This window comes from Harmonia axyridis, chromosome 7 (genome assembly GCF_914767665.1).
Source record: "Harmonia axyridis chromosome 7, icHarAxyr1.1, whole genome shotgun sequence".
Taxonomy (NCBI): Eukaryota; Metazoa; Arthropoda; class Insecta; order Coleoptera; family Coccinellidae; genus Harmonia; species Harmonia axyridis.
This window is the reverse complement of record NC_059507.1, coordinates 23,603,480-23,629,510: the sequence shown is the minus strand read 5'-3', so window position 1 is coordinate 23,629,510 and position 26,031 is coordinate 23,603,480. Positions and strand designations below refer to the sequence as shown.

General features: G+C 34.1%; 1 protein-coding gene across 1 annotated transcript; it reads left to right on the top strand.

Moving 5' to 3' along the window:
* The first annotated feature begins 2,269 nt into the window (after nucleotides 1–2,269).
* Nucleotides 2,270–3,129, top strand: LOC123685330. Its single transcript, XM_045624989.1, has 2 exons — nucleotides 2,270–2,776; nucleotides 2,830–3,129. The coding sequence occupies exons 1-2, from the start codon at nucleotides 2,576–2,578 to the stop codon at nucleotides 3,127–3,129; spliced, it is 501 nt and encodes a 166-aa protein (XP_045480945.1). The 5' UTR covers nucleotides 2,270–2,575.
* The last annotated feature ends 22,902 nt before the right edge of the window (nucleotides 3,130–26,031 follow it).

Sequence of the window (26,031 nt, the reverse complement as noted above, 5' to 3'; positions counted from 1 at the left end):
ATATAAAACTAGTGCCTGCTTTCTAACGAAAGTTTTTAAACTAATTTTGTCATACATAAATTGTGGAATAAGTCACACAAATTCATATTAGATTTTCACTATTTTCTTCATATACCAACTTTCAAATCATACTAATTCTTATTCAACATCTATCTAATACAGCTCAGTTTTATTTTTTTCATACATATCATAGCCTTCTCTAATGAAAATAACAGAAAATTTAAATAAAACTTGGTCAACGTAGAAAAAATTGACGAAAAATGAAGTAATATTTTAAAAACACATGAACATGATCTTTTTCAGATAATGTTATGTTTAATTTTTAGTTTATAGTTCATAGAATAGCTTGAATTTTGTTTTCATTATTTCAATATCTTGTATGATATATTAATTGTCAAACTGTGAATGCTGTATTGGGGTTTACCTGTTTGTATTTCTATTTGTCTTAAATAAAATAAAATAAAACTCATATAGGAAACTGTTGATTTTCGGTTATCAATAAATATTTCTCAATCGACAGTATATGAGTCAAGATTCGCGAAAACTCCCAACGCCAAATCAATGAGTTTCTTGAACTTTTGATTTCCACTAGAGACCAAAAAATCAAAAACGAAAGTTAAGAGGAGTTTATACCACGTGGCATTCTCGTGATCTGCCAACATTTACCTACTCCTCTTCCCTCAGCCTTTTTGAGATCACACCACATTTCAGGATGAGTGAAGCAATCTTTAACGTTTCTCTGATATACCGTCATTTTGTAATTCATTCCAGAAATCAAAATACATTTTTACGTCTTTATATTTAATTTTAAACAAACCGCATTTTCATCCTTTGCAAAGACTTTTTGTATAATTTTTTTATGTGAAATTTCATGGGAAATCTTTGTTTGGAAAGTTACATCATGTATTCTTCATTGAAAAATTTAACAAATTTTCTTTTTTCATTTCAAAAAAATTATTAAATGATTACTTTCCGCATTGACGAACGCTTTGAAATGAATAATAAAGAAAATTCAATATAAATCTCTAGCAAAAAATATAGCGTACTTATTTTTGAACTGACCGCTCAAAAAATATAAACCCTTAAACTTACCTACAACAAGAAAAGTTAGAGATACATAAATTAAATTATTTTTTCGTAATTCTCGCTTGATCATTCTTTGTAGTATTAAAGAAAATGAACTCATTGTTTCAGTACCACCACCTTTTCAATCCTTTACACAGAAAAGGCGGACACTGTGTAGGTGTGTCAAATTCTAATACGTGGTCAGGAGTTGAATATCTGCAATATTTGAGATCGGTGTCGATTTCAGAACCAATCTAAGCTCATATTCGGTAGAAAGATGAAGAATTAATTACTGTATAACGATTCGAGTTTAGGATGTTGATTCATTGGTATGAGATCACCTTCGCCTCGTCCACAAAAACGGTCACGGTTTGATACTATCTGATTGGTCCAAAGAATTTCTTCTTGTTTTCGACTTCATTTTGTTACCTTCGACCTCAATATTATTTCTGATGATAATGAATCTTATATCCAATTTTATCTTTTGTGTTTTGTTGAAATTTTTCTCTCAAATATCAAATTCAAATTGGCAGTTCTTGTTTTTGTTACAGGGTGTATTTGAATAACAACGAAAAAAAAAAGGTGGGGGTTTGGTATATAAAATATTTTGAAAAACCTCCCAGCGAAAAAGTAACACCCTCCAAAAATTATCAAAAAAAATTGTTTCTTTTTTTTATTTTCCATGTTTATTGAGCTGATGACACAAAACGTGGTAAATATTATTTGTCAATAAAACAACACATTTCGGAATTTTTTCAACTATGAAGTAAGCTCACTTTAAACGTGGCCGAAAAACCACCACCGATGCTGAACGATCTGGTCACCCGAATTCGGCAAACATCGAAAAAGTCCACGAAATGGTTTGGAGCGATTGCAAATTGAAGATTTGTGTCATATCGTTGCCGACGAGATAACTCAAAAAAGGGCATTTTGAGTTATCGCAGCCTACCACTTGAAAACTGATAACTGATCATGCCAGGTGGTTCTTAAACTTTGAAACTCTGTGATACTCAGAATGAGAGAGATATACCAAACATATGTTATATATTCGAAATCAGGGCTAGTCAAATATGAAAAAATATACAGGGTGTTTCAGTTGAAAAGATGAAGTTGCAATCAATATGTTACCCACTCTGTAATATTTCTTTTCGTGATATCATTTTAAAAACACAAGTCGAATTCGTGAAACTTTTGTAGAAATAGTTATTTATGTATCAAGGGAGTTATGAGGGTTTTAACCACAGAGGGCAACAGATTTCAATCCCGAGGGACGTAAGTCCCGAGGGATTGTTGCGTTGCCCGAGGTGGTTAAAATCCAATAACTCACAAGATAGATAATTAATTTTATTTCATACTGCATGAAATATAAAAACCAAATTGTTTTGGTTTTCAGAACAAAACGAATTATCTTCATTGAGAATTAAGTAGGCATGGTTGCCATGGAAATGTCACTGACAACATTGTAGATATTTGTCATATCGTGTTTCTCATCATATTCAAATTTGTGAAAATGAATGCAAACTCAGAGAGAATTGAGATTTCAAGAAATTTGTTGGAAAAGGCTGAAAAAGCTCGTTCCGTACTACTACCGACAAAGTCGGAACTTAAGTACAAAAAGGAATATGACAAATTTCTGCAGTGGATGGAAGTTAACCGTATGGATAGTAAAAACACGAGTGAAACTGTAATGTTGGCGTATTTTCAAGAGATGGTATCTATTCATTCTTTTAGCCAAATATGTGAATTGGTTTCTTTTTCTTACAGTCTGAATTGTATAGTCCTAATTCGCTGTGGACAAAGTGGTCAATGCTAAAATTGATGATGAGAATACATGATGACATAGATGGAAGTAAATTTCACGAATTGGAAGCGTTTCTCAAACGCAAAAGTAAAGGCTATGAGCCAAAAAAGTCTCAAGTGTTTAGTCGGGAAGATATTGTCAAATATGACAACATTGAAGAGACATGGTGGATGGCGAAGTTCAACGGTGGCAGAAGGGTATTTGGCCGACAGCATGGAATTGAAAAACAAAACTGCAAGGATGTTAGCTGGCATGTCAGATGAAAGAAGGGAAACAACTTCATGTTTGAATACAGTCATCAACAGTGACAACCGTTTAATAGAAAATCCTTGCAATTCGGGTAACAACTTTAGTGGTAAATTCGACAACTGTCGGTTTGTTTTTGTGAACACTTTAGAGGGAGTTAAAGACCTATAACTGCCTTTATAACTCCCAAGGGAGTTATGACAATGTTTATAGTTACGTTAACTAAGCATTTATTCCTTTGTAATGTATCAGTATGAAATAAACATTTTTTTTCCTCCTTCACTAACAAATTTAAAGGGGAGGTCAAATTATGGTGAAAAACCCGGTACAATGCACTACTAAAGATAACCATGCTTAATTAAACTCTCATTGCTAAAGAAAAACCCTTCATATCCCTACATCAAAACGCACCGCCGATGTCAGAACGGGTGTGCTAGTGGGTCATGACCACCTCACGGTACATCTCCTATTATCATCTATGCCGAACAGCTCGCAAGGCACAATACCATTAATTACAGGTACGGGTATCCGTCAATGGTCCACCGTTGCCGACATGTGACCTCATCTAGCCGATAAGTAATAGAAGACTGAACCTTTGACACCGTCTGTGTCGACATCATCGTGATAATCGAAAAACTATTACTCGCGTTTATGGTTGTGCATGTTGGCAGTGCCGTTTAGGTTGGTACACGTTGCAGTTGTCACTCACGTCATTTAGAAGTGACAAATTCGATGGATGCACGAGATGGACCTTACTGATGCTAAATCATCCTCTGTGTATGGGTTGGTAGAAATAACTTTGGGAATCGTTAAGTGTGGATAACGGTGAAAGTTTTTGTTACGGCCATAAACTGATCTTGATATGTTTATATTGCTGTGGTAATTACTTTAGAATCTGCACTCTATGTGTCTTCGGAAACGAGAAGTCCAATCATCAGAATAGTTTTTAACTTGCCGCTTATTCTCTTTTATATCTTCTTTCAATCGACAATAGTTGCCTCGAAGTAGTAATTAGAGTTTTGGAAACAAAATTGAGTTTAAAACTATTTGTGACCGAATTCCATAGTCAAAAATAAAGATATTTTTCTTTCCGATTAGGGATTCACGGCTTGGCTTGATTTTCAAGCTGCTTGGCTTGATTTTAAGTCAATCTAAAGCGAATAGTAGTTTTTCAATCTCAAGTCAAGAAATATGTTTATTTATCAAATACTTGAAACTTATTAAGCTACTTGATTTTTAGCTGTTTTATTGTGTAGTGTCACATCAATAAAAAAATGATGAAATGAGAAGGAACATTTTTATTTATTAAACTTATTGTATAAAAGAATCGAAAATATCATCTTCTAACTTCTTCGAAATAGAAACATAAATTGAATCACTATAAATCATAACGCAATAAAAAATAAAGTTTCTTAATATTGAGAAACCTCCAGACTTTGTTTGATTCCATAATTTTCCATCCAGGACCTAAGACACATGAATCTTATAGATTTGTTCCCTTATCTATTGCGGGATTTTATAACTGTATAAGAGCAGCTCTGAAAAATTGTCTTTCAACAGGAGCTGAAGATGCTGGCGTTGATAAAAAATACTTCGTCATTTTAGCCAAGTTTGGAAAGATATTTCTGATACTAATAAAAACCTACCAATAGATTTCATAGAAATGTGAGAAAACTAATACTAATACTAATAAAGTCACACTGGCGAATGCTTGCGTCTCGCGGCGCTCGAGGAATCCTCTTATTTAGTCTAAGCGCCCACGAGATTGCAGAAATATATGCCGTGCGACTCACCTGTAGAGTGATCTGTAAATTCCCGTAAGACTCGAAAACTTTTCAGCAATTGAATAAAACTACATCGTACAATTATCTAAAACGGTTTTCAAGATATGTTCTTCAGTTTAAACCATTATAACCATGAAATTTTTCGAAAAAGTGGCCTACGTCAAAAAGTATCACAGATAAATGATAACAAGTGGGGAATTTTATGCAGATTATGAGTATGATATGAATATTGGGCATTCCCATTTAAAAAACAAGTTGTTATCGTGTTTCACCATTTTCGGACCAGCCTGTAGAGTCTAAAATAATTCAAGGTTATGCGCTGAGTTCTCCCGATATCGACAGAGTTTGAATCATCCTCCTAGCCCAAAATTTACAGGATTTATCGATTGATCGAGCTTTATTGACTCACTATGTATAACGCACAAATCTGCCCTTCAAATTCCACAAAGTCCAGAAGTTTTCCAAAAATGTTGATTGCTTATTTATACAAGGTGTAAAAAACATGAATTTGTAGTCCCAGTTCTTAACACCCTGTGGAACAGTTTAGGCAATTTGTAGAGTTAACGCTCACTTTGTTTCAAAAAGACGATCCTTTTCGTCATTTTTCAGTTTTTATTTCACCTTGATTTCTTTCATAGAAACACGTCTTCAAATAAAATCCTTGAATTTTATAAATATGCCAAGCTCTACTAAAGAACAGGGTGAAATTGGACTACAAATACATGATTTTTTTTTCTCAAATATCAACATTTTTGGGAACTTTTCTGGAGTTTGTTTTAATGCCTACGAATTTCTTCTTTTTTCTTCTTGGTAAACGAACTTCAGCAAAATTTTAGGTGGCCGAGTTTTTTTGGCGGTTTTTAAGGCATCTTGTTTCAATAGCATTTTATGTATTTATATCATTCCATCATTTACTTGCTGCTGAAAATTCAATTATCAATTCAATTGATTAATTCGTTCCATGTCAATTTGAAATTGTGCCAATTTGATTTTGTTTATTGTCAATTGGAAGTCGACTAGTGTCAATTTGATTTTGATTAATGTCAATTCGATTATGATTAGCACCAATTTGAACTTGAAAGGTATAGTATTCCAAAAACTCTTAGTGAGATCTATGCAATCTTGTCATTCCCAAATAAGATCGGACCACTGAATGACTAAATCATTGACTTCTTACATTATATAACAAATTGAACCGTCTTCATATAGTACCCATCTGCATATACCACATTAGCATATCATCGCCGCATCTAATTTTTATTTGGGCTAGCTCTATCATCCCAATAAACGTTGTAGGTAGCTCTGTTTCCGTCAATATTCTCTCATGAATAGCAATTTCAATTCAACCTTTGAAACAATGGGTCCATTTATTCAAAGACGCTAGATAAAAATACCAGCAAATTGTGGCTCGGTAAGGTTATGTCAGTCTTGAATACCCATTTTTACGGGGTACCGGCAGACAATAACGTTGAAACGCCTATTTGAATTGTGTGCGCAAATATGAACAGAAAAATTGGACCTATTAGTATGCAACTAATCTCTCGTTCGTTGGCGGTGATGCCAGATTGACGACAGGACGGGATATCAACGCGTATTGAGTTCACTTCAGGTTAAAGAGGAAGAAGGTGCGTTTCTAAACGGTGCCTTGGAGAATTCCAAATTTATTAGGTAGGTATAAGTAAATGATTAAAGTAGACCTGGACTGAAGAAGTCATGAAAATATGTTTAAAAATAATTGTACAGTACTGAACTGGCGACGAGAAAGTGTTGCCCATAGCCATCTTCGGTCCAAATCTCTGTTTTACTATAAAAACAGCTTCAACCTCAAGAAATAGTTAGAGAAACAAACTTGAAGCGTATGAGAATCCCAAGAATAGAATAGGAATGAAAGAAAGCTTTCTCTAAAATATTATGTTCATGAAACCGACGCTACTTTCAAGCTCCTTATAAAAGCGTCTTTGTAAGAGGACTTCACCAAACAGAGCCTTTTTGCATGGATTATGAAACTGGCCTAAGGGTAAGTTAGTGAGTAACTTTTAGATTGGGAAAATGATATTGTCGTTGTCAAAACGATTGGTAAAACGTTTATAAGGATTTTGGGGATTGGGATGTGTAAATTCAAGAAACTTCTCATGAATATATAATCATAATTGTTTAAAGAAAAAAACTAACCCTTAACACAGTTCAGTTTAGAACCTTGAAAATGAGATAAACAATAAAATGGCACAACTTGAGACAGTAAAGTAGGATATGATTATATTAATATCAATTTTCTATCAGTTTAGGTTATAATAGGTTATGTTTATAGGAAACAAGAGGTCTTCTTCTTCTTCTCTTATTGAACCGGCTGCTTGGCCATTTGAAACTAGAGGTCTGAACACTATGAACATACAAATAATAATGAAGTAACGAAGTGTAAAACGATTATGTTAACGAGGAAATTGACACAAATCGTTTTTGATTATCAACTTGATAACTTGGATATGATGAGAGTAACAACGGCGAGAAACTGCTCATATAAGAGGTATAACTTCTGGTGTCATGAAAAGTCTTGAAGGAGTTTTTTCGTTGAAGGTGATTTCATCTGTCTATCAAGCTCTTTTTAAAAGTAAACTGAAACATTGAGGTGCAGTATGGAATTGTTGTCAAGAAAATACGTTGATTTTATTGAAAGGGTACAAAGAAAATTAAATTTCTTTTCCTAAAAAAGATGGTTCTTATCCAGATATAGTTATGTACAGTCATGAATCCCTTCTGAATGAATTTGATTCGAATCAATCATTTAACATTCCTTAAATGTGCAAAATCAGATGGATTCAATAGTTTTGCTATCATCGCTGCAATTCAGTATTCCTAGTGTCACTTTGAGATCACATAGGACAACATTTCATATCGAGGTACCTAAATCCTATCCATTACCTTTTCTGTCAGCTAACAACAATATGCAACAATTATAAGAATCTCAGAAATGTTGATATATTTTTCTCGTCATTATCTCTGTTCAAGATATCGGTAAGCCGTACATCAAGGAAACAAAAAGTATGAATGATTTTTTTTGATTATCCGATTCATCATCATCGATGTACAATCAATTTTTTGTCGTTTTTATTATTGTATGAACCTTCATTGAGCCTCGGGCTGTTGGGTGCATTTTGAATAAATAAATACATTTATTCTTATTCTTCTTGAGTTAGATTAGGTACATCTTGACTTTCTCGAAGTAATCGTGCGAATCAAGACGTTGATCTTCAAGTTTCCATCGTAATAACCCCAACTGACCCTCTAGGAATTCTGTTAATCCTCTCCCAACCAGAAATACCTACAACTTACAAACTCAATCTTTTGTCTCAGCCTGTACCCATTTATCCACCTTAGCCAACACTCCCTAACCCATAATTCCCCAATTTTTCTAGACATGGCAACAGTACACCTCTCATCCCATTCCACATAGAAGGCATCGACGCAGAGTGAAGGAGTGACTGGCAAGATGAAGGTTCAGATCGCATTTGCATTGAATGAGCTGACGTCACGAGGGCGAGTCAGGTCACTATTGTCCGAGCCTGTACGACCATCCTTCTTCGAAGACACAATATCACGACTCAAATTGCCCACAAAACGGGCTTAAATGTCAATCGGAGCCCGGGTCATCCGTGTTCTTACATAAGTGTGCTTCTTCTATGATCCCGGAGCTGGCTGAATGTCAGGGGACTGGTAGGTGAGATTCTGTGATTGTAGAGATGCGCGACGTGTGTTGTTGATTAAGTCGAGTGGGTTTGGACGATCCGGATTTGGAAGTTACGGATTTTGATTGGATTTGAGGTGTGATTTATTGATATGATTGATTTTTTTAATTTATTTATTGATCGGAAATACACAATACAATGATGTGCATCTCACAGAGGCAATCGAGTTGCCTGTTTGTGAGCTCGATTTAGATCAACCGTATTTGCATAATTCATAGCCAATAAGAACTAAACAATAACAAAAGCAGAAAAAGTAACCATAATTATCAAATACCAGTAAATAAAATAAAATTGCCTTGATACAAAAAAATATACAAAAATAAATGAACCTCTTCAGTTTATTCTTCCTGAAATAACCATCATCCAAAAACTTGAGTTCATTTGGAAGAGATTTGGAAACATTTATTGCTCTAACAATGCTACTTTTGGAACTGCCTGTATCTTATAGGTAATTAAATACTCTCGTTTCTAGTGGCACTTCCATATCTTGAAAATTCACTCTTAAGGTTTCCGTTATGGTATCTCAGTGATTCCATACCAGTAAAAACAATTTTTCAATATTTAGGGGTACGTTCCGAGCAACTTTGTTCTCATTGACAACTATCAAGATTCTTTTTTGTTGATTTTTCAAGAGGTTTAAACAATTGAATGAGCTTCACCCCAAGCAATTATACCATAATTAATCACACTATGAAACAATGCATAGTATATCTTAAGAAGAATCTCACTGAGCATTATGTTACAAAGTTTGTGAAAAATAAATACTAAATACTTCGTCTTATTCAACAAATATTCAACATGCTCATCCCACCTCATCCTTGAATCCAAAATTAATCGCAAGTATTTAACCGAATCAACCCTATTTATTAATCTTCCATTTATACATACATTTATAGATTGTGGAACACTATCACAATAGTTATCAAAAGTTATGTAGACTGTCTTATATGTTCAAGGAGAGCATGTTAAAAGTTAACCAGCCACTTATGTTCTTTAAATAATAATTCAAATTTTCCTCCACTTCTCTCCAATTTTTACCTGTTGACACCACCGCGGTATCATCAGCGGAAGAGACCAACCCATCTTCAGACACCTAGTCAAAATCATCATTAACATATAAAATAAAAAACAATGGTCCCAACACCGTTCCCTGAGGGACCCCAGTACTTACCTCACGATAATCACTTAAAATATTATTCACCCTATGGCACCTTTTTTCTAGATATGATGTTAGTAGTTGCAGAGCCTTACTTTATACAACTCATTTTTTGATGAACCAATGAAATCCATGAATTTCTCATAGTTACGGCATATTGATAAGTGGATATATTCTTTATGATTCTTTCTTCTTTATGCTGATGACAGCAATTTTTTGATTATATCAGGTGATGTCGAGTCCTGTAGCAGGGCTGGAATGGATACGGTTTTGTCTATTGATAGATGGTGTAATGAAAGTGGTCTTATTCTAAATCATGGCAAGACTCAAGGTATTTTCTTTTATGACAGCCAGTCGGTGAAGAACTATCCTCCTTTTTTGTGTCATGGTAACGGTCAAATTAAATTAGAGGATTCTGTTAATTTTCTGGGAGTTGCTCTAGATAAACACCTGCGGTGGGATCATCAGGTGTCTAAGTTGGGAAAGTCTCTTAACTCTTCGGCGTACTTGATTTTCATGATCAGGAACAAGTTGGAGAGTGCTGTGGTGAGAGCTCTCTACTTTGCTAGTTTCCAGTCTGTGCTAGCATATGGAATTATTTTTTGGGGCAGTTCGTCTGGTGTCGATGAAATTTTTCTCATCCAGAAAAGAGTGATGAGAATAATGAATAGGTTGGGCTTTCGTGAGTCCTGTCGCGGAGTTTTCAGATCCAATGGAATCCAAACCGTCTTTGGTCTTTACATTTATCGCCTATTTATCTTCCTTAAGTTACGGAAAAACTATTTTTTGCCATATGTCAATAAAAATAATACTCGACAAGTTTATCCTTTCCTTCTTCCTATTCACAGTACTACTAGGTTTGAAAGAGGACCACTTTATATGGCCATGCGTTTATTTAATTTGCTTCCTAAGCAATTACAGGTTCTTGAAGATATAACCTTGTTTAGACGGCGCATTTACAATTTTATTTTGGATTGTGAACCTTATTCAGTTGATGAGTTTATTTCATTTTGTAGAAAATAAGCTCTTTTATGACTTGTCTCTATTTTATTCGTTTGCATTGATTTTGATGTTGTGAATAATTTTTGAGATTAATAAATATTATTGTTATTGTTATTGTTATACCCTTGAAGACATGGTATAATCGTTTTGGTGTTTCGTCTCCTGCCATATTGGGATCATTTCCATAGTAACATTCTTGGACGTTCGCCGAAAAATAAAAGTCAAGCTTAGTGAAATGTAATTGAATTATCAAAATGCAGTGCTTTGGATATAGTTATTGGAATTATTCGTTATATAATCGTAACGAATATCAACTCGAGCATGGACAATATATTTCGATTATACGAACCTCTTCACTCGACGTAGTTCGCGAAACACCACTCGAGCAACGCTCTCGTGATGATTTGCGAACTACGTCTCGTGACTCGGTGTATAATCGAATATTATTTATGCTGTTTGATATTAGAACTCAATATTTTTATTTTTAATCGATCTTTTAAGTCATAGGAAATTCAAGAGAAATATAGCTAAAAATATACTCATTCAGCCTATTCTGTAACTTCAAATCGAATAGAGAAGGTATGTATCGTATAGAAATGCACCGGAATCGTTTCGAATTTGTAGGTATTCTGTAACTCAAGTAGAATTACTATGGATATCAATTAAGAATTGCTTTTGGCGATAGAAAAAGAATTGGCTACAGAATATCAAAGTTGGACACGATAGAAGTGAAACATTCCGATATCTCAGACGGAGTTGAGATGATGGATGTTCATCTGAATCGAATAAATTCAACCTGAACCATAAAAAATCTAAGAAGAATTTTGGAAAAAATAACGTTTTCCGTTATTTCATATCCACATATTTAGTCCTATTCTGTAATCTCAAATCGAATAGAAATCGTATGGATCGAATAATAATGCACCCGAATCGTTTAGAATTGGTATTCTGAAACTCAAGTAAATAACTATTTATATCAATTACGAATTACATTCGGCTATAGAAGAAGAATTGCATACAGGATACGAAATTTGGACACGATAGAAGTGAAACATTTCGATTTCTCAGATTACGGTCAGATTGTTTCGTTTCTATTCGAGTTACAGAATAGGGGGGCCATTGCGTGTATAAATATCGAATTACTACTTCAAACTTCGTGCAAAATTTCGTATAGCGTCCTCTGAACCATAAAAAATTCAAGCAAAATATCTACAAAAAATATTTCATCATAATCAAATTTTGTATTTTTTTTGTGAGTTTATAATAATAATAATATTAATAAAAAATTCTAATATTTCAGTTACAGATCTGAGCGAGTTGAAATTTCGCGTGCCTATACCGGGTGGAATTTTAAATTCGATTCAGTCAAAAATTTCCAGAAAGGAGAAAGAAATTCACGGAAAAATATTTCTAATTAAAAGTTCATGGTTTTGGGGGGGGTGGGGGGAGTCCACATATGCTGAAACCTCTTCCATATACTCCGGGGGGTTAACTTAAAAATTTCAAATGAAAGTCATATTCGTATTCGTCTGCAAAACAATACAAATAGTTTGTGAGAAAAATTTTTCACGATTCGTTACAGTACCTCAACATATCCGTTCCATTCACATGAAATTCTGACGTTTTCTACTGAACTATTGTACAGTGCATCCCATTTTGGGTGAGACAGCCAGGTTTCTCGCTTGTAATTTAAGATAGAGCCTTGCGGTTTTCACGTTCCTGTCCTACTTTTTCGTGAAACTCAAGTTGGTCTAATCAGAATCTGCATAACTTTTTCCGTTCAAAAGATACAGGGTGATTTTGGAAATTGATACTTTTCGGACCCCTTCTTTATCTCCGAAATTATTAGAAATAATGCTGAGCTGAAAACTACGTCTGAATCAGAATTCTGCGTAGAATCCAGTGGCGTACTCAATATTTTTTTTCGGGGTATGGTTTTGAAGATTCAACACAAACCTATATTTTTTTTAATGGAACACCCTATATATCATTACTTCGTTGAATTCGTTATTTTTTTCCCTTCAAAATGATATATGATACTATGTAGGTAGGATGTTTAGAAATGTTAAAAAAACACTAAAACATCAAATAATGATGAGTTTTTGTAAATGGGCCATGAATTTTCTATGTTTCAAGAAGAGGATTATTACTTTCGATTTTCAAAAGTAGTAGGTCATTGATGACATAAACATCCTTGTTGTTATTATGGCTACTATGCATTTGGGAGCCTTGTTTTATCAAGTAGGCATTGGAGGGAAAAAGCCAATCTGATCTAGCTGTCATCGCTATAAATTATTGTTATCATTATTGATTCTTCTTTTCTATGGGAAATCCATTGCCCATTAACAAAAAATCATCATTATTTGATGTTTTAGTGTTTTTTTAACATTTCTGAACATCCTACCTACATAGTGTCATATATCATTTTGAAGGGAAAAAAATAACGAATTCAACGAAGTAATGATACACATGGTGTTCCATTAAAAAAAACATAAGTTTGTGTTGAATCTTCAAAACCATACCCCGAAAAAAAATATTGAGTATGCCACTGGATTCTACGCAGAATTCTGATTCAGACGTAGTTTTTACCTCAGCATTATTCCTAATAACTTCGGAGATAATGGAGGGGTCCGAAAAGTATCAATTTCCAAAATCGCCCTGTATCTCTTGAACGGAAACAGTTATCCAAAATCTGATTAGACCAACTTGAGTTTCACGAAAAAGTAGGACAGGAACGTGAAAACCGCAAGGCTCTATCTTAAATAACAAGCGAGAAACCTGGCAGTCTCACCCAAAATGGGATGCACTGTACATACATGTAGGTACTTTTGGGTTTTGGTTAATTCTTTTTGAGCGATCCCAGTCATAAATACCACATGAAAGATCATGAAATAATATAGACAATTCATGGGAATTTATAAGCTCTATGAGGAAAGTATGTAACCTATACGTACGTTATCCATGACACATAAACGTTTTATGAGTAACGTTTTGAAAGGAAGCATATATGCTTCTTTTTTGAGGTTTTCGTCTGATTTAACTCGAGAAATTCAGCCGGTATATAATCTAATTCCAAGCATCTTGCAAAATTTCGTGTTGAAGGCGTCGGAACCATAAGAAATTCAAGCAGATTTTCATTAAAAAAAAAATGAAGGAAGCACTAACTTGAAGCTAGAAGCTTTTGATGCCCCGTTCATTGCAGCACCTTTTGCACCCTTGGAGATTTATTTATATTCATTCCTATGGTATATTTATATTTATTCACTGACAGTTCTATGGTCTCCAATGGGCGCATGAATCAAAGGCCATTGAAAACTTGTTGACTTTAGGTCAGTGCTTCCTTAATATTTAATATGAAAGTTATATGAAAATTATAAGCAAAAAATTGCATTCCTGAATTTTCCCTCGTTTAGCCTTCTTTGTATTAGGCTCCGAATGATGAAAAAATTATTTTATTAAATTGTTTAATTCATTCTCCTGCACACCCACTAATAAGCAAAAATAATTTCTGAATTCCAAGAACCAGGAATGCTGATATTTTTTATGCTGCTTAATGAGAACATTAATATTAAGGAATTTCGAATATAAACATGTATCTATACATTATCTCCTGACTTATAGTCGATTTTTTTCATATCAGAGTTTTAAATGGTTTTCCAATAAGAATGAAACAATTTAAAATGATTATAATGGTCAATGGCAACACAGTGTATTTTTTTAGACAATTCTTATGTCGTTTGTGTACAGTAGGTTATTCCATTGAATCACGAAAAGATGACGATGAATAGTGAGTCGATTAACTGTCCAAGTTGTCCATCAATTCTTCTTAAAATTCTCTCAGTATATTCACCAATGAGCACTAATTTTGATAAAATAATTTAACAATTTCTAAAGTTGTTGAAGCGTATATCCTTCCATGAATTAATGGCATAATCTACTGAATACTGTCGACATAATAAATGTCAAAAAATAATACACAGCGTTTCCATTATAACCATTTCAATTTGTATCCCGATTATTAAAAAAATCTTTAGTAAGCAAGTTATCCCAAAATCTAAAAGAATGATGGAATCCAAGCAAAAACACCCCTTTCCGCTTTTACACCACACGCGCGAAAACTCCAATCGTGGCACTCTGGATAGAACAATACCGAAATCACCGTCATTCTAACCTAAGAAAAGTATGTATCTGGCACACAGATCTGCAGCAAGCTGGGCCCCAAACTGGTGCTACAGCCGTAGGCAAAACGGGACTGGCTCGCAAATAGAAATCAGGTCAGGGGTCACACTCTGAGGGCAAATCCTCTTCTTGACTGTATTTTGCAATACTATGAGAACATCACACCTTAACTAGTCAAGTGTCGTACAATGCCTGTACATATATTACGCTGAATATTAGATGTGTGATTTATGATAAGTGCCCGCCTGTCTATGGTAAATAGAAGCGATTGTCTTCATTTTTCCTTGTTTTCAGGCTTGTAGAATTGGAGAAGACTACGGTAATTGATTGCGATGATCGTCAATAAGAGATCCAATTAAATGAAGATACGTGAATTGTGCATTACTGATGCCAGCTTTCTAATAAACAGGATGAAGTTTGTTGGGTTTTCATTTTTCGTGTTATCAAACAAAATAAATTATACTGGGTTATTCAACGCGATGGCCTATTAGACGTTTATGGAAAACTAATCTTAATTTGGTGCTGAAAAATTGTATGTTGGAGTCTGACACTATGATCTTTCTCTGCTAAATATTTCTTTAAAACTTCTGGTTATACCGGAAACAGACTACTACTTCTTCATTTCAAATGGCACACCCAGTACATTATTGCCTCATTAGATAGCTTTTTCATGACAATTTTAGCAATATGCCATACCTTGGGTAAAAACTCAACGGTTCATGAGTTAATGGGATTTTTAGGAAAAAAATGGTGACGACGAACACTCACATTTTTTTGAATATTTCTGCAAAAACTAACTAACTAAATTTGACATTTCAGGAATTGTAATTAGTTGTTCGTTGGGATTGTTGTGAAATCCATAAATCAATAAAATTTCCAATCACGAATGATTAATTTAAAACACACAAAACTCATATGGAACGAGGTTTTATTGATCTATATTAAGTGATAGAAAGCTAACATTTTGTGTTCTAATTTTAAGCATGTTCATCACGGTTCATCATAGGTAAATTTTCTACGAGATTTATCATACAAAAAAAAAGTGGCAATATTGCCTTAGCTGTCTTCACAACTTTCCCTTGCACATGGATGGACCCATAATGAAGATGTGATTGGTCGAATTTTTCACGGATGTTTTATCATTAAATCTTGAATATCTTCAAAATACTTAGTGCGTTTTGTGAGAAATGATGATGAATACTTTTATTACCAAAAATGAATGAGTATTCCTATTATGTTGTTTATCTATTTCAGTATCGTAATTAGTTCATTACAGTTTTAAAAACAATGCTGCAATGAAACTATTACAGCATTGTTTTCAGTTATATTTTTCGTATTGTGGTTATCTACACAGACTTCCAATCCTGACAAAATTCAACACACATCAATTGTCAATATGATATAATTTGGATCAAGTGGAATGATTTGCGACATAATTCGCAATTTCTCTTAATTCTGTTGGTGTTAAATCGATTTCGGCATAAATAATTCACGAATCTAATGCGTAATTATAAATTATTTCAGAATTCGAAACATACGATTCAAATTCATATTCCGTAATCTGTCAATTTTCGTAACAGTCACACCAACTGCCAAGATGAAATACAAATGTCACTAGGATGTATAATCTGAATTTTTCATTGAATTTCGACAATATTTCAGAAAATTTGACTGAAATAGAGAAAATATCGTCTAATACTCGTTGCAGAAGGCAATTCCAACACTCACTCCTTCGTCGCTCGTTTCCGAATTTTGAGTTATGAGGTGATGACAAATTGGTTTAGTAGTGTTCAAGGATGTTTCCAAGTGCTGTACCACAATAAAGTTCTCGTCTGTTGACCATCAGTGTTTTAATAATCCCCATGAAAACGCGATACCTCATCTCTAATTGCATTGCTAATATTATAAATCGACGAGGACGAGGCTAAAACTCAAGAACCGTTAGAAGCAAAAAAATATATTATTGAAGAATATGTAGTTATAAAAAATTCCATTTTTAGATTAATTTCATCATGAATCATGTTGAAGCTACAAAGAACAAATATTAAATGAAAGTATTCTTTTTTGTTATATTTAATGTTGACAATCAAGACACACCTTGCATAATCCTACATGCAGTTCGTGTTTTTCATAGGCGCATTAATGACCGAGCGCTCAAACGCTCCTGACGGAAAGTCAACAGGGCATTTCTCGATTTTTTTTCAAAATAAGCAAAGACTAAGCTTTCCCACAAGCTCTTTCCGAGACCTAACCGCACTTTCATCAAAGAACAAATTGACCGTATGGAGCATCGTAAATAATGACCACGATTCTTTGCGTAAATCACCTCATGCTAACGATAAGATAATATCTCACCTGGGACGGAATTAGCATAACGTAATCTCCTCAAAGGTGACGAATATGAGTCGATCAAGAACGCGTGTGCTATAAGCTTCATTTTCGCGCTTGTTTGTGGTGTCATTACGCCAAACCCAACGAAGGATATTGATGCATAAGTTGGTCAACAGTACACCACAATTTTTCGATTGGATAACTGTTTATTGATGATATCTTCTACGAGTAGACATTGTTAACTTGGTGTTGAAACCAGACGTAGATAGGGAAGAGCAAATACGTCAAAATAGGTGACAAGGAGATTGGATCGATTGTCTTGCCGGCGTGAAATGGTGTTTGGCTGATGATTTTATGTCATTTTGATGCTTTCCAACTATGAGCGGTGATTGATGTTTTCAGGTGTTATTTTGTAATGGAATGATTGGTAACTGTGATTTTGAACAATTGACTGGACGATGAAGTTCAAATCACTGGGTTAGGAGCACTGAAATCAGACGACCATATTCAAGGATGAACAACTATCCTAATCCATCTGTGCCCAAGCACAAAATTTTTGAAATTTTTTCTCAAAAATCGTAATAATATTATATCACAAAAAACACATCATAATAAAACCCTTTACTAAGAATTTGATTCAAATTATTTATATTTTTTCATATTAACCTTGTAGTTATCTGCAGAAACTCTCAGTATATTTTTCGCTAATTCAAAATGATTCTGTGTGAAGATGTGCACACCTACAGTCAAATCATCATTCATCAACTGCTCTATAATCTGCTTGGTCCAATTCCCTCCATACTGTTTACTTCGATGTTTCTTTCTAGCCGATTTAGCTTTGCTATGAAAAGTTCTATCGATACTTGAACACATTTTCTTTATCCTCTTGAAATTATTGAATTTTTTTTTTATTGAATCAGCAAACCGAATATTATCGGAATATCTATGGCATATTGAGTACAGATTTGTCTATAATTGAAGTACCTCTGAGGGGAAATATATTAGTACAACCGTAAAAACGAGTATAATACAAACTCTTGATTATCAAGCTTGATTTTTTTATTCTCTCTCTTTCGGACTATCACTTGTTTCGATCAAATCCTCACGGCCTGGTAGACCAGTACTTCCGGTCTCATAAAGAAGTAAAAATTGGATCGATTCGTTGATCGCTTCAAAAGATGACCAGTTTCTTCAGTTTTTTACAATAAAGCCCCGAATTTCGGGAAAAATCGCAAAGTTGTAGGATTATGTAATTCATTGTGAAAATAAATTAATTCAATTATTTTGTATGAAATTTTATGATAGTTACGTTCTAGGCACAAATTTGTTTTGCACATTATATAATGGCAGCATACTTTTTGATGGCACTTTTGTATCTCAAATGTTTCTCCATTTTTACTGGGTAGTGTCCACCAAAGTGTCCCCCTTGTGGGACTTCTTAGGCTCGATCAAAAATGTCAGCATTTATATTATTTATTTTTCATTTATATTCGTTTTATTTTGCCAAATGGTCCTCAATTCTGATGAAGGCAGGCATTCCTCCTAGTCGAAAAAATCGTCTACAATATTTCTATTGCATGTTTTTTTTCGAGGTATATAACTTTAAGTGGGCATTACTGTTCAAGATGGCGACCGATTTGACAGCTGTCAAATGATTTATTCTCAGTTTGGTTTGGCAATTTATCATGAATAGACTCACGCCTAAACAACGCTTTCAAATAGTGCAATTTTATTTCGAAAATAATGGTTCTGTGCGGAATACGTATCGCGCACTACGTCCATTTTATTTTGTTTAGCGATGAAGCGCACTTCTGGTTGAAAGGCTACGTCAACAAACAAAACTGCCGCATTTGGAGCGAAGCTAATCCTCAAGTGTATGTCGAAACACCGTTATTACATCCAGAAAAACTGACTGTTTGGTGCGCTTTATGGGCTGGTGGAATCATTGGTCCGTACTTCTTCAAAAACGATGATGGCCAGAACGTTACAGTCAATGGTGATCGGTATAGAGCCATGATCACTAATTTTTCATTCCTGAATTGAACAACCATGATGTCCAGAAGCTGTGGTTCCAACAAGACGGCGCAACATATCACACAACTCGTGCCACAATCGATTTATTCAAAGACACGTTTGGTGATCGCCTAATTTCACGTTTTGTACCGGTGAATTGGCCTCCAAGATCTTGTGATTTAACACCGCTAAACTACTTTCTGTGGGGCTATGTAAAGTCATTGGTCTATGCGGATAAGCCACAAACCCTTGACCATTTGGAAGACAACAGTAGCCGTGTTATTGCCGATATACGGCCACAAATGTTGGAAGAAGTCATCGAAAATTGGACGTCCAGATTGGACTACATCCGAGCCAACCGTGGCGGTCATATGCCAGAAATCATATTTAAAATGTAATGCCACAAGATTATCTTGCGGATAAATAAAATTCATGTCAATCGAATAATCCATCGTTGTTTAATTGCAATTTTAAGTTCTATAGCTCTAAAACAAACACCCTTTACCTGCTACATTTTTGGGGTAATCGTTCGACATCAGAACATCTTTATCAATGTCTTCTTCGTCAGTTCTACCATCGATATAAGGTGGAATAATTACTATATCAACAGGCCACTTTCTATTGCTGCCTGAAGAATTTTGGAAAACCTTCCTTAAAAGTTTATCTTATTTCACGTATCCCTATATCTGAACGAACCCGCTACAATAATATCTCACATTCTCTCAATCTTTATAGATAGCCTAGTCACTTTGTGGTCACAAAATGTTTTGAGGTAGTTTTGATTTTTTCACTCTAACATGTTTTTTGGGGTGATGAATTTGAATCTGAGGTTTGCTACCAAAATTTCGTGATGGAACATTGAAAAACAAGGTTGAAAATTCCATTTCTGGCGGTTTTTTTGCATATAACTCGAAAAATATGGATTTTTCGTGAATGACCTTTTTATAAAAAAACAAAGTATACAGGGAAAGCCACGGTCGACCGTACCCTAGACTTTTATGAAGAACGGAAAGTACGATTTTATTGAAAATTGGTTTCTTGGGTAAGAACCACTTTTCTATAGTTCTAAAATAGTTTCAGCACTGTAGTGTTGCCGCTTATATCAAAAAGTACTAACATTTGAAGTAGAACATCTTGAATATTATTACTTTTGTTGATTTGCTTTAGCCTCTTGATTAGTTATGTATAAACTTCCTTGTTGTATTGTAATTGATTCATTTATACTTCTGTTTTTGTGCAAAACATATTTTCAATGAAACATTCATCACTTCAGTACCTGGAATCCTAAAAAAAACTTCAATCATACAGGGTTGTTCAAAATCACAGACGTCAACGACCCATAGCGAAATGATGAAGAGTACGTTTTTTCAAATGGAATGACCTGTATATCATCAAAATCATCAAAAAATGATTATGATGATTCTTGATTTTGATTATCGGACGAGCAGAAAAACGGGTGACTTGATCATTACAGTTCGAATGCCTTCATTACTAAAAATGTTTACGAAAATCATGAAATTTCTGAAATGGTAAGGAAATAGATACTGTGCAAGCAAAGCAATAGCTTTGATAAGTGTTATTCATAGTGTGCTGCATCGACAACAACGGTGTTACGGGAGTCACAGAGAAATATTCAGCTCTAAAGCAGAAGTGAATACCAAGGTTGAAGTTGAAGAATATTTCGAAAGCAAAGATGATCATTTCGACCCAAAAGATTGATGTAAAGTATGAAAAACATTGGAGTCCGTGAATCATTCTTGAAGGGACTATACGTTGTTGAATAAAGTCGAATTTTTAAGAAAAATATGTTTTTAATGGTTAGACCCAGGAGTTATTTGTACTTTTGGAGGGCTAGCTTCGTCAAAAATAATATTTGGAAAAAAATAATTTGAACTCGCCTCGGTATTTTTGACGGTACAATAGGATAGTGAAATTAATGACCCAATTCTGGACACCTGTTTATATCTCCTCCATTGGAAAAGCTAACAATTTCTTCCGCTGTGCGTGAAATCAACAAAACACCGTCCTCTGAACTTTGCGATAATTACACCATCGTCAGAACGAAATCCGTGGACACCCACGTGATATTAGGAGCCTGCAGAGCTTTCACGAAACGGCATCTATTATAATACCAAAGTTACGATAATGGTAAGCTATTCATCACCTTCAAAAAATTCGTTGTCCGAAAAAGCCGTTAATTGTGAAACATTATTTTACCATTATATGGCTTGTATTGTAATTACCTTAAGTATTGTTTGTTTTCCAACATTCTTCTTTGGCCAAAGATCACTAATTGATACGCTTTCAACACTTGAAGGCTTTTTTCTCGCTGTTTTCCCAAGCTGATAAGCATCTCTAAGCTATTGATGCCAGGCGTGAAGATGCGAGCGATCCGGTGTTCGATACCCGAAAGGAGGCAGGCTTGGATTAGGAACCATATAATTAATGACACCATTCGGACACATTATTTGTCTATATTCTTTTACAAATTCAATATCCTGTGCGTATCTACCCACAAAACTATAAGAATTGAAGGTACGTAAACGATGGGATCATTCGTAAAAATTATAAAGGCGTGATCGAATTTGAATATCAAATCTGTACTTGACACTTAAGAATTTCAGTGTTGGCATTTTCTCACTGGATGCGTAAATTACAGTTACATCGTTTGATGAATAAATGGAGAATCGAAACATGAAAGTTGAATAATGCTGATATGTTCCTATGAATGGAAATGAGGATTTGACAAATGGGCTCACCCAAGTACAGAATTTAAACAGGTGGATTAACATGGTCCGAGGTGTTTCTTAAATTTGAAACCGCCAACATTGATATCTGATGAATTGACGAGTTGGCCAACTCTTCCTTTCTTTGGTTCCTAGACTACCCAAAGTAGAGAAAGATGTGATCATTTTTAGGATGAAAAAGTTTGTTTATTTTTTAATTGAAAATTTCCGCTCCCAATATGCCTTTCAGGCTTAGTACGCAAATTCTAGACAAGGCTAGCAATATTTTAAATATACGTCCAGATTCCTCGGCGTCGCTGGATGCGTGGCTCATACATGAAGACCGATTTGTCATCTTTCAAATTATTTCGCCTTGGGCTCCAAATTTTTTCTTTTGATATTTTTGGACACCCCTGCGGACCTTGCGCCGCCTTTGCCATATCCTAGATAAGGTCCTGTCCTTGGTACCTTTGGTTTTTGGTCTGTCGGTATGTATATCTGCAAATCTCATACAATTTTGATGAATAGATCCCTTATCGAATCAGAATTTCACCAAAAAAAAATGGAAAAATTAGTCTCATTGAGTAGATACCCCAAAATTACAAATATAAAATAATCCGTTCCAGATTTTTTGGGACCTTCTTGGTTTTTGTTTTGAAAATCATGTAATTTTGTATTTTTTTTAAAGTATATTTTCTTGTATTCTTATAGTTATGTTGCACTTTATGTATTTACTAAATATAGATTGAATGACATTCTTCTTCTTTCATGCTGCTTTCAGTTTATCCATTATAATATCCAAATCTTCTTCGGTCATAACAAAAGGACATAGAAATGGGGGGTTACTAGGGGTAATTAAACGGCCCTCCCCAAAAGATTTCCAAAATATAAAATATCAGAATTCTCTCAAAGACGAAGAAAGAATATTTTTTCATAATATATGAACCAATAATATTTTTATTTTTTTAAAATCGACAAGACAGCAAAAATTGGACCCTCTTACGGTTTATGAGTTTATTATCGCTTTCAAGATGATTAGGTACTTTTATCTACCCTCTTTGTCGGCGTCCCCCATGTTTTGCCATCTGTAATTTTTGAATTCATCATCGGTGAATGAAGATCAGTGAATGCTTTCTTTATTTATCTTTCAGTGAAGGGACTGATTTGTTTAGAATATTTTTGATTATTGGCAGGAATGGTTGGTGAAATGCCAAGATAAAAGATACAAGAAGGATACAATTTTTCGTGAGTCGTCGTTTTTATGACAAGAAGACGCATCATTTATTTTAAAAAATTCGTAAAATCCAATAAAATATCGATTCAATCTAAAATGGACAAATTTAATATTCTCCCATTATTTGGATTCAACATATTGAAAGAAGATATCATGTCTAAGAATAGCGCCTCTTCTCACATCCTTTCATTCCAATTGTAATCCTCATAAGAGATTTTCTTGACCATTTCAATGTTCAGATAGTTCAATCCCACTGCAAGCTTTTGTTCAATTCTACGGCAGTAATTTATTCACTGGTGCTGACAAGTCTTCCTGTACATTGGGCTTCTTCCTCCAATGGTACCATTGATGGCACTCATAAAAGCAGTAGATTTTATTATTGCCATACCTCATGTAAGCCTTTGTACGTACGATTGCCATAAACATGATTTTCTAATAATTGTGACGCTGCTCTAAGTCTCTCTGTGACCCTAATCATGATATACAGCCGTTTCTGAACGTTATGCTGATGATTATCGCAAATTAAGTTTTATTAACATATGAGTACGATACGTAAACCGCCGAAAAAATTTATTGCATGTAAAATTTTCCAACCAGTTTTCTCGCAGATGATATTGCCTTGTACGTGGTATGGGTTATAATGTCATAATTCTCTCTTCTTATTCGTAATCTTAATGGCTTGTTTAATGATAAGTTTTTTGAGTTATGAACAAGTCCAACTCAAAAATCACGCGTTCGAGAAGAGTTATAGGCTTGTTTTTCTAACTGCGTTTTCAGAGGAGGGAGGGATTCGTTATCTGTTTAGAAGACGTAGGAATTCCTTGACCTAAAACAGAAATATGAAGACACTGGGGTTGTGTGAAATATAATATGGAATCTAACGATGTTGTTCTTACACTTTCAGTAGTTTTAACTACACTCAGATGCAAAAAACGCAACAAGTTGATATTTGGTGAAATTTGAAGTATCGTATTTTTCTGATTTTTAGCTCAATTTATAATATTTTGTAGATAAATTCATAAATTTCAACATGAGTGAGTATTCACTCTTTTGTTAAATGCTGGCTTAAGAGTCACTTTACAGGATAAATGAGAAGTTTGTTTGTTAAACTGTAGTTTTGGAATATCCTGGAATACCTTAATGTTTCTTGATGAAAATTGGTAATTTGAAAAAAATTTAAAAAAGTTAAACTCCAAAACAGAATATTAAAAAAAATTTTTTTCTGTCAAAAAAAAAATTTTTTTTTAAAAATTTTTTTTTCAAATTACCAATTTCCATCAAGAAACATTTTTTTTTAATATTCTGATCTGGAGTTTAACTTGTTGAAGGAATGAAGATTTTGACGATATGGCTTTTAGACGTGGGGCCACCTATATGAAAACCCAGTTAAGTTAGTATTTTTGAACCAAAAGCCCTGATGAGGAAAAATTATATAAAAAAAGACAAAAATTTCGAAACGTAATTCCGCCTTTATGTTAATTTAGTTATTCAATTTGTTAACCGTTTACTCAATTTGTACAGTTTTGGATATTTTTAAGTTTCACTCCATTCTTTCACAACGTTATTAATATTCCACTTTTTTTTTGGAATTTGATTTTTGGTAGGTTCTTTCAAGTTCATCTGAAACAAAAAAAATATTATTGGGATCAAATAATTCTAATAATTTAGTATTTGGAAGTTTTCATGAGTGGATAGGAATTTTTGATTTCGAGAGGTTATATTGAACACAAATAAGTTTTATATTCAGGACAATACAAATCGATTTATAAGAGGCATTTCAAATATCAGACTTTCCATTTCTCGATTATAATTCCATAAATATTTTCAGAAAGAAAAAACTTGTTGTAAATCATTTTTTCATGTCACTCCATGAAGAGAAAACGTTTCGGAACAAAATAAATGAAAAAACAACTGTCATGATAATCTCGATACAAACAAAAACACTTTAATTTTGCGTATTTCCTCCCACCGTGAAGCGTGGGAGTCGTCGACGTCGCGATGCCGGCCGGTGGCGTCTTCTCGCGGCGGCAAAGGGCAACTTCGCCGTCCCGACGCTCACACTTGTGAGTCGAGTCAAGAAAAGTTGATTAATTATTTCAAACAGTTCTTTATTCGCTTCGACGCAATTTCTTTATGAATATTAATTTACTTAGGATTCTCTCTAACTCGATTCAATTCCCAACCCCCTTTTTCGACGTGGTTAACTCGTTATCGTCCTCTTATTCCTCGGTCTGTTCCGCGAACATTGATTTATGATGGAAATTCGCACATTTTTTTCTAATTTTTAATAGGTATGAGTAGTCTCGAAAGCGAGAGTTGTATTTTTCAGATTTCGTTTTGGTTGGTTTCATTTCGCTATGGATTCGGTTATTTAAGATTTTAAATTTGCATGCATATATGAATATTTGATATTTCTTTTATAATCACTTCATTCAAGAGTTTTACTTTTTTTCAATCTCATCAATGAAATTATCGCTGGAAACAATTTGTTACTATTTCTTTGTTTATTCTTCTCCTAAAGTTTATTCAATAAGATCTATATAGATTAAATCAGATGAATTTGTTGAACACTTCGTTCCACAGCAATAGGTATAAGGTGAAATATGCTTAAGTCGAAAAAAAAATTATAAAGTTAGCATATCTTAAAAAGTAAAAATTGAGTGCTATTTCGGATTCTTCAACGCACAATAAAGCAGGAACAGTTGAAAATTTTCCGGGACTAAATTGTCAGATGACCTGTGATATCTGACA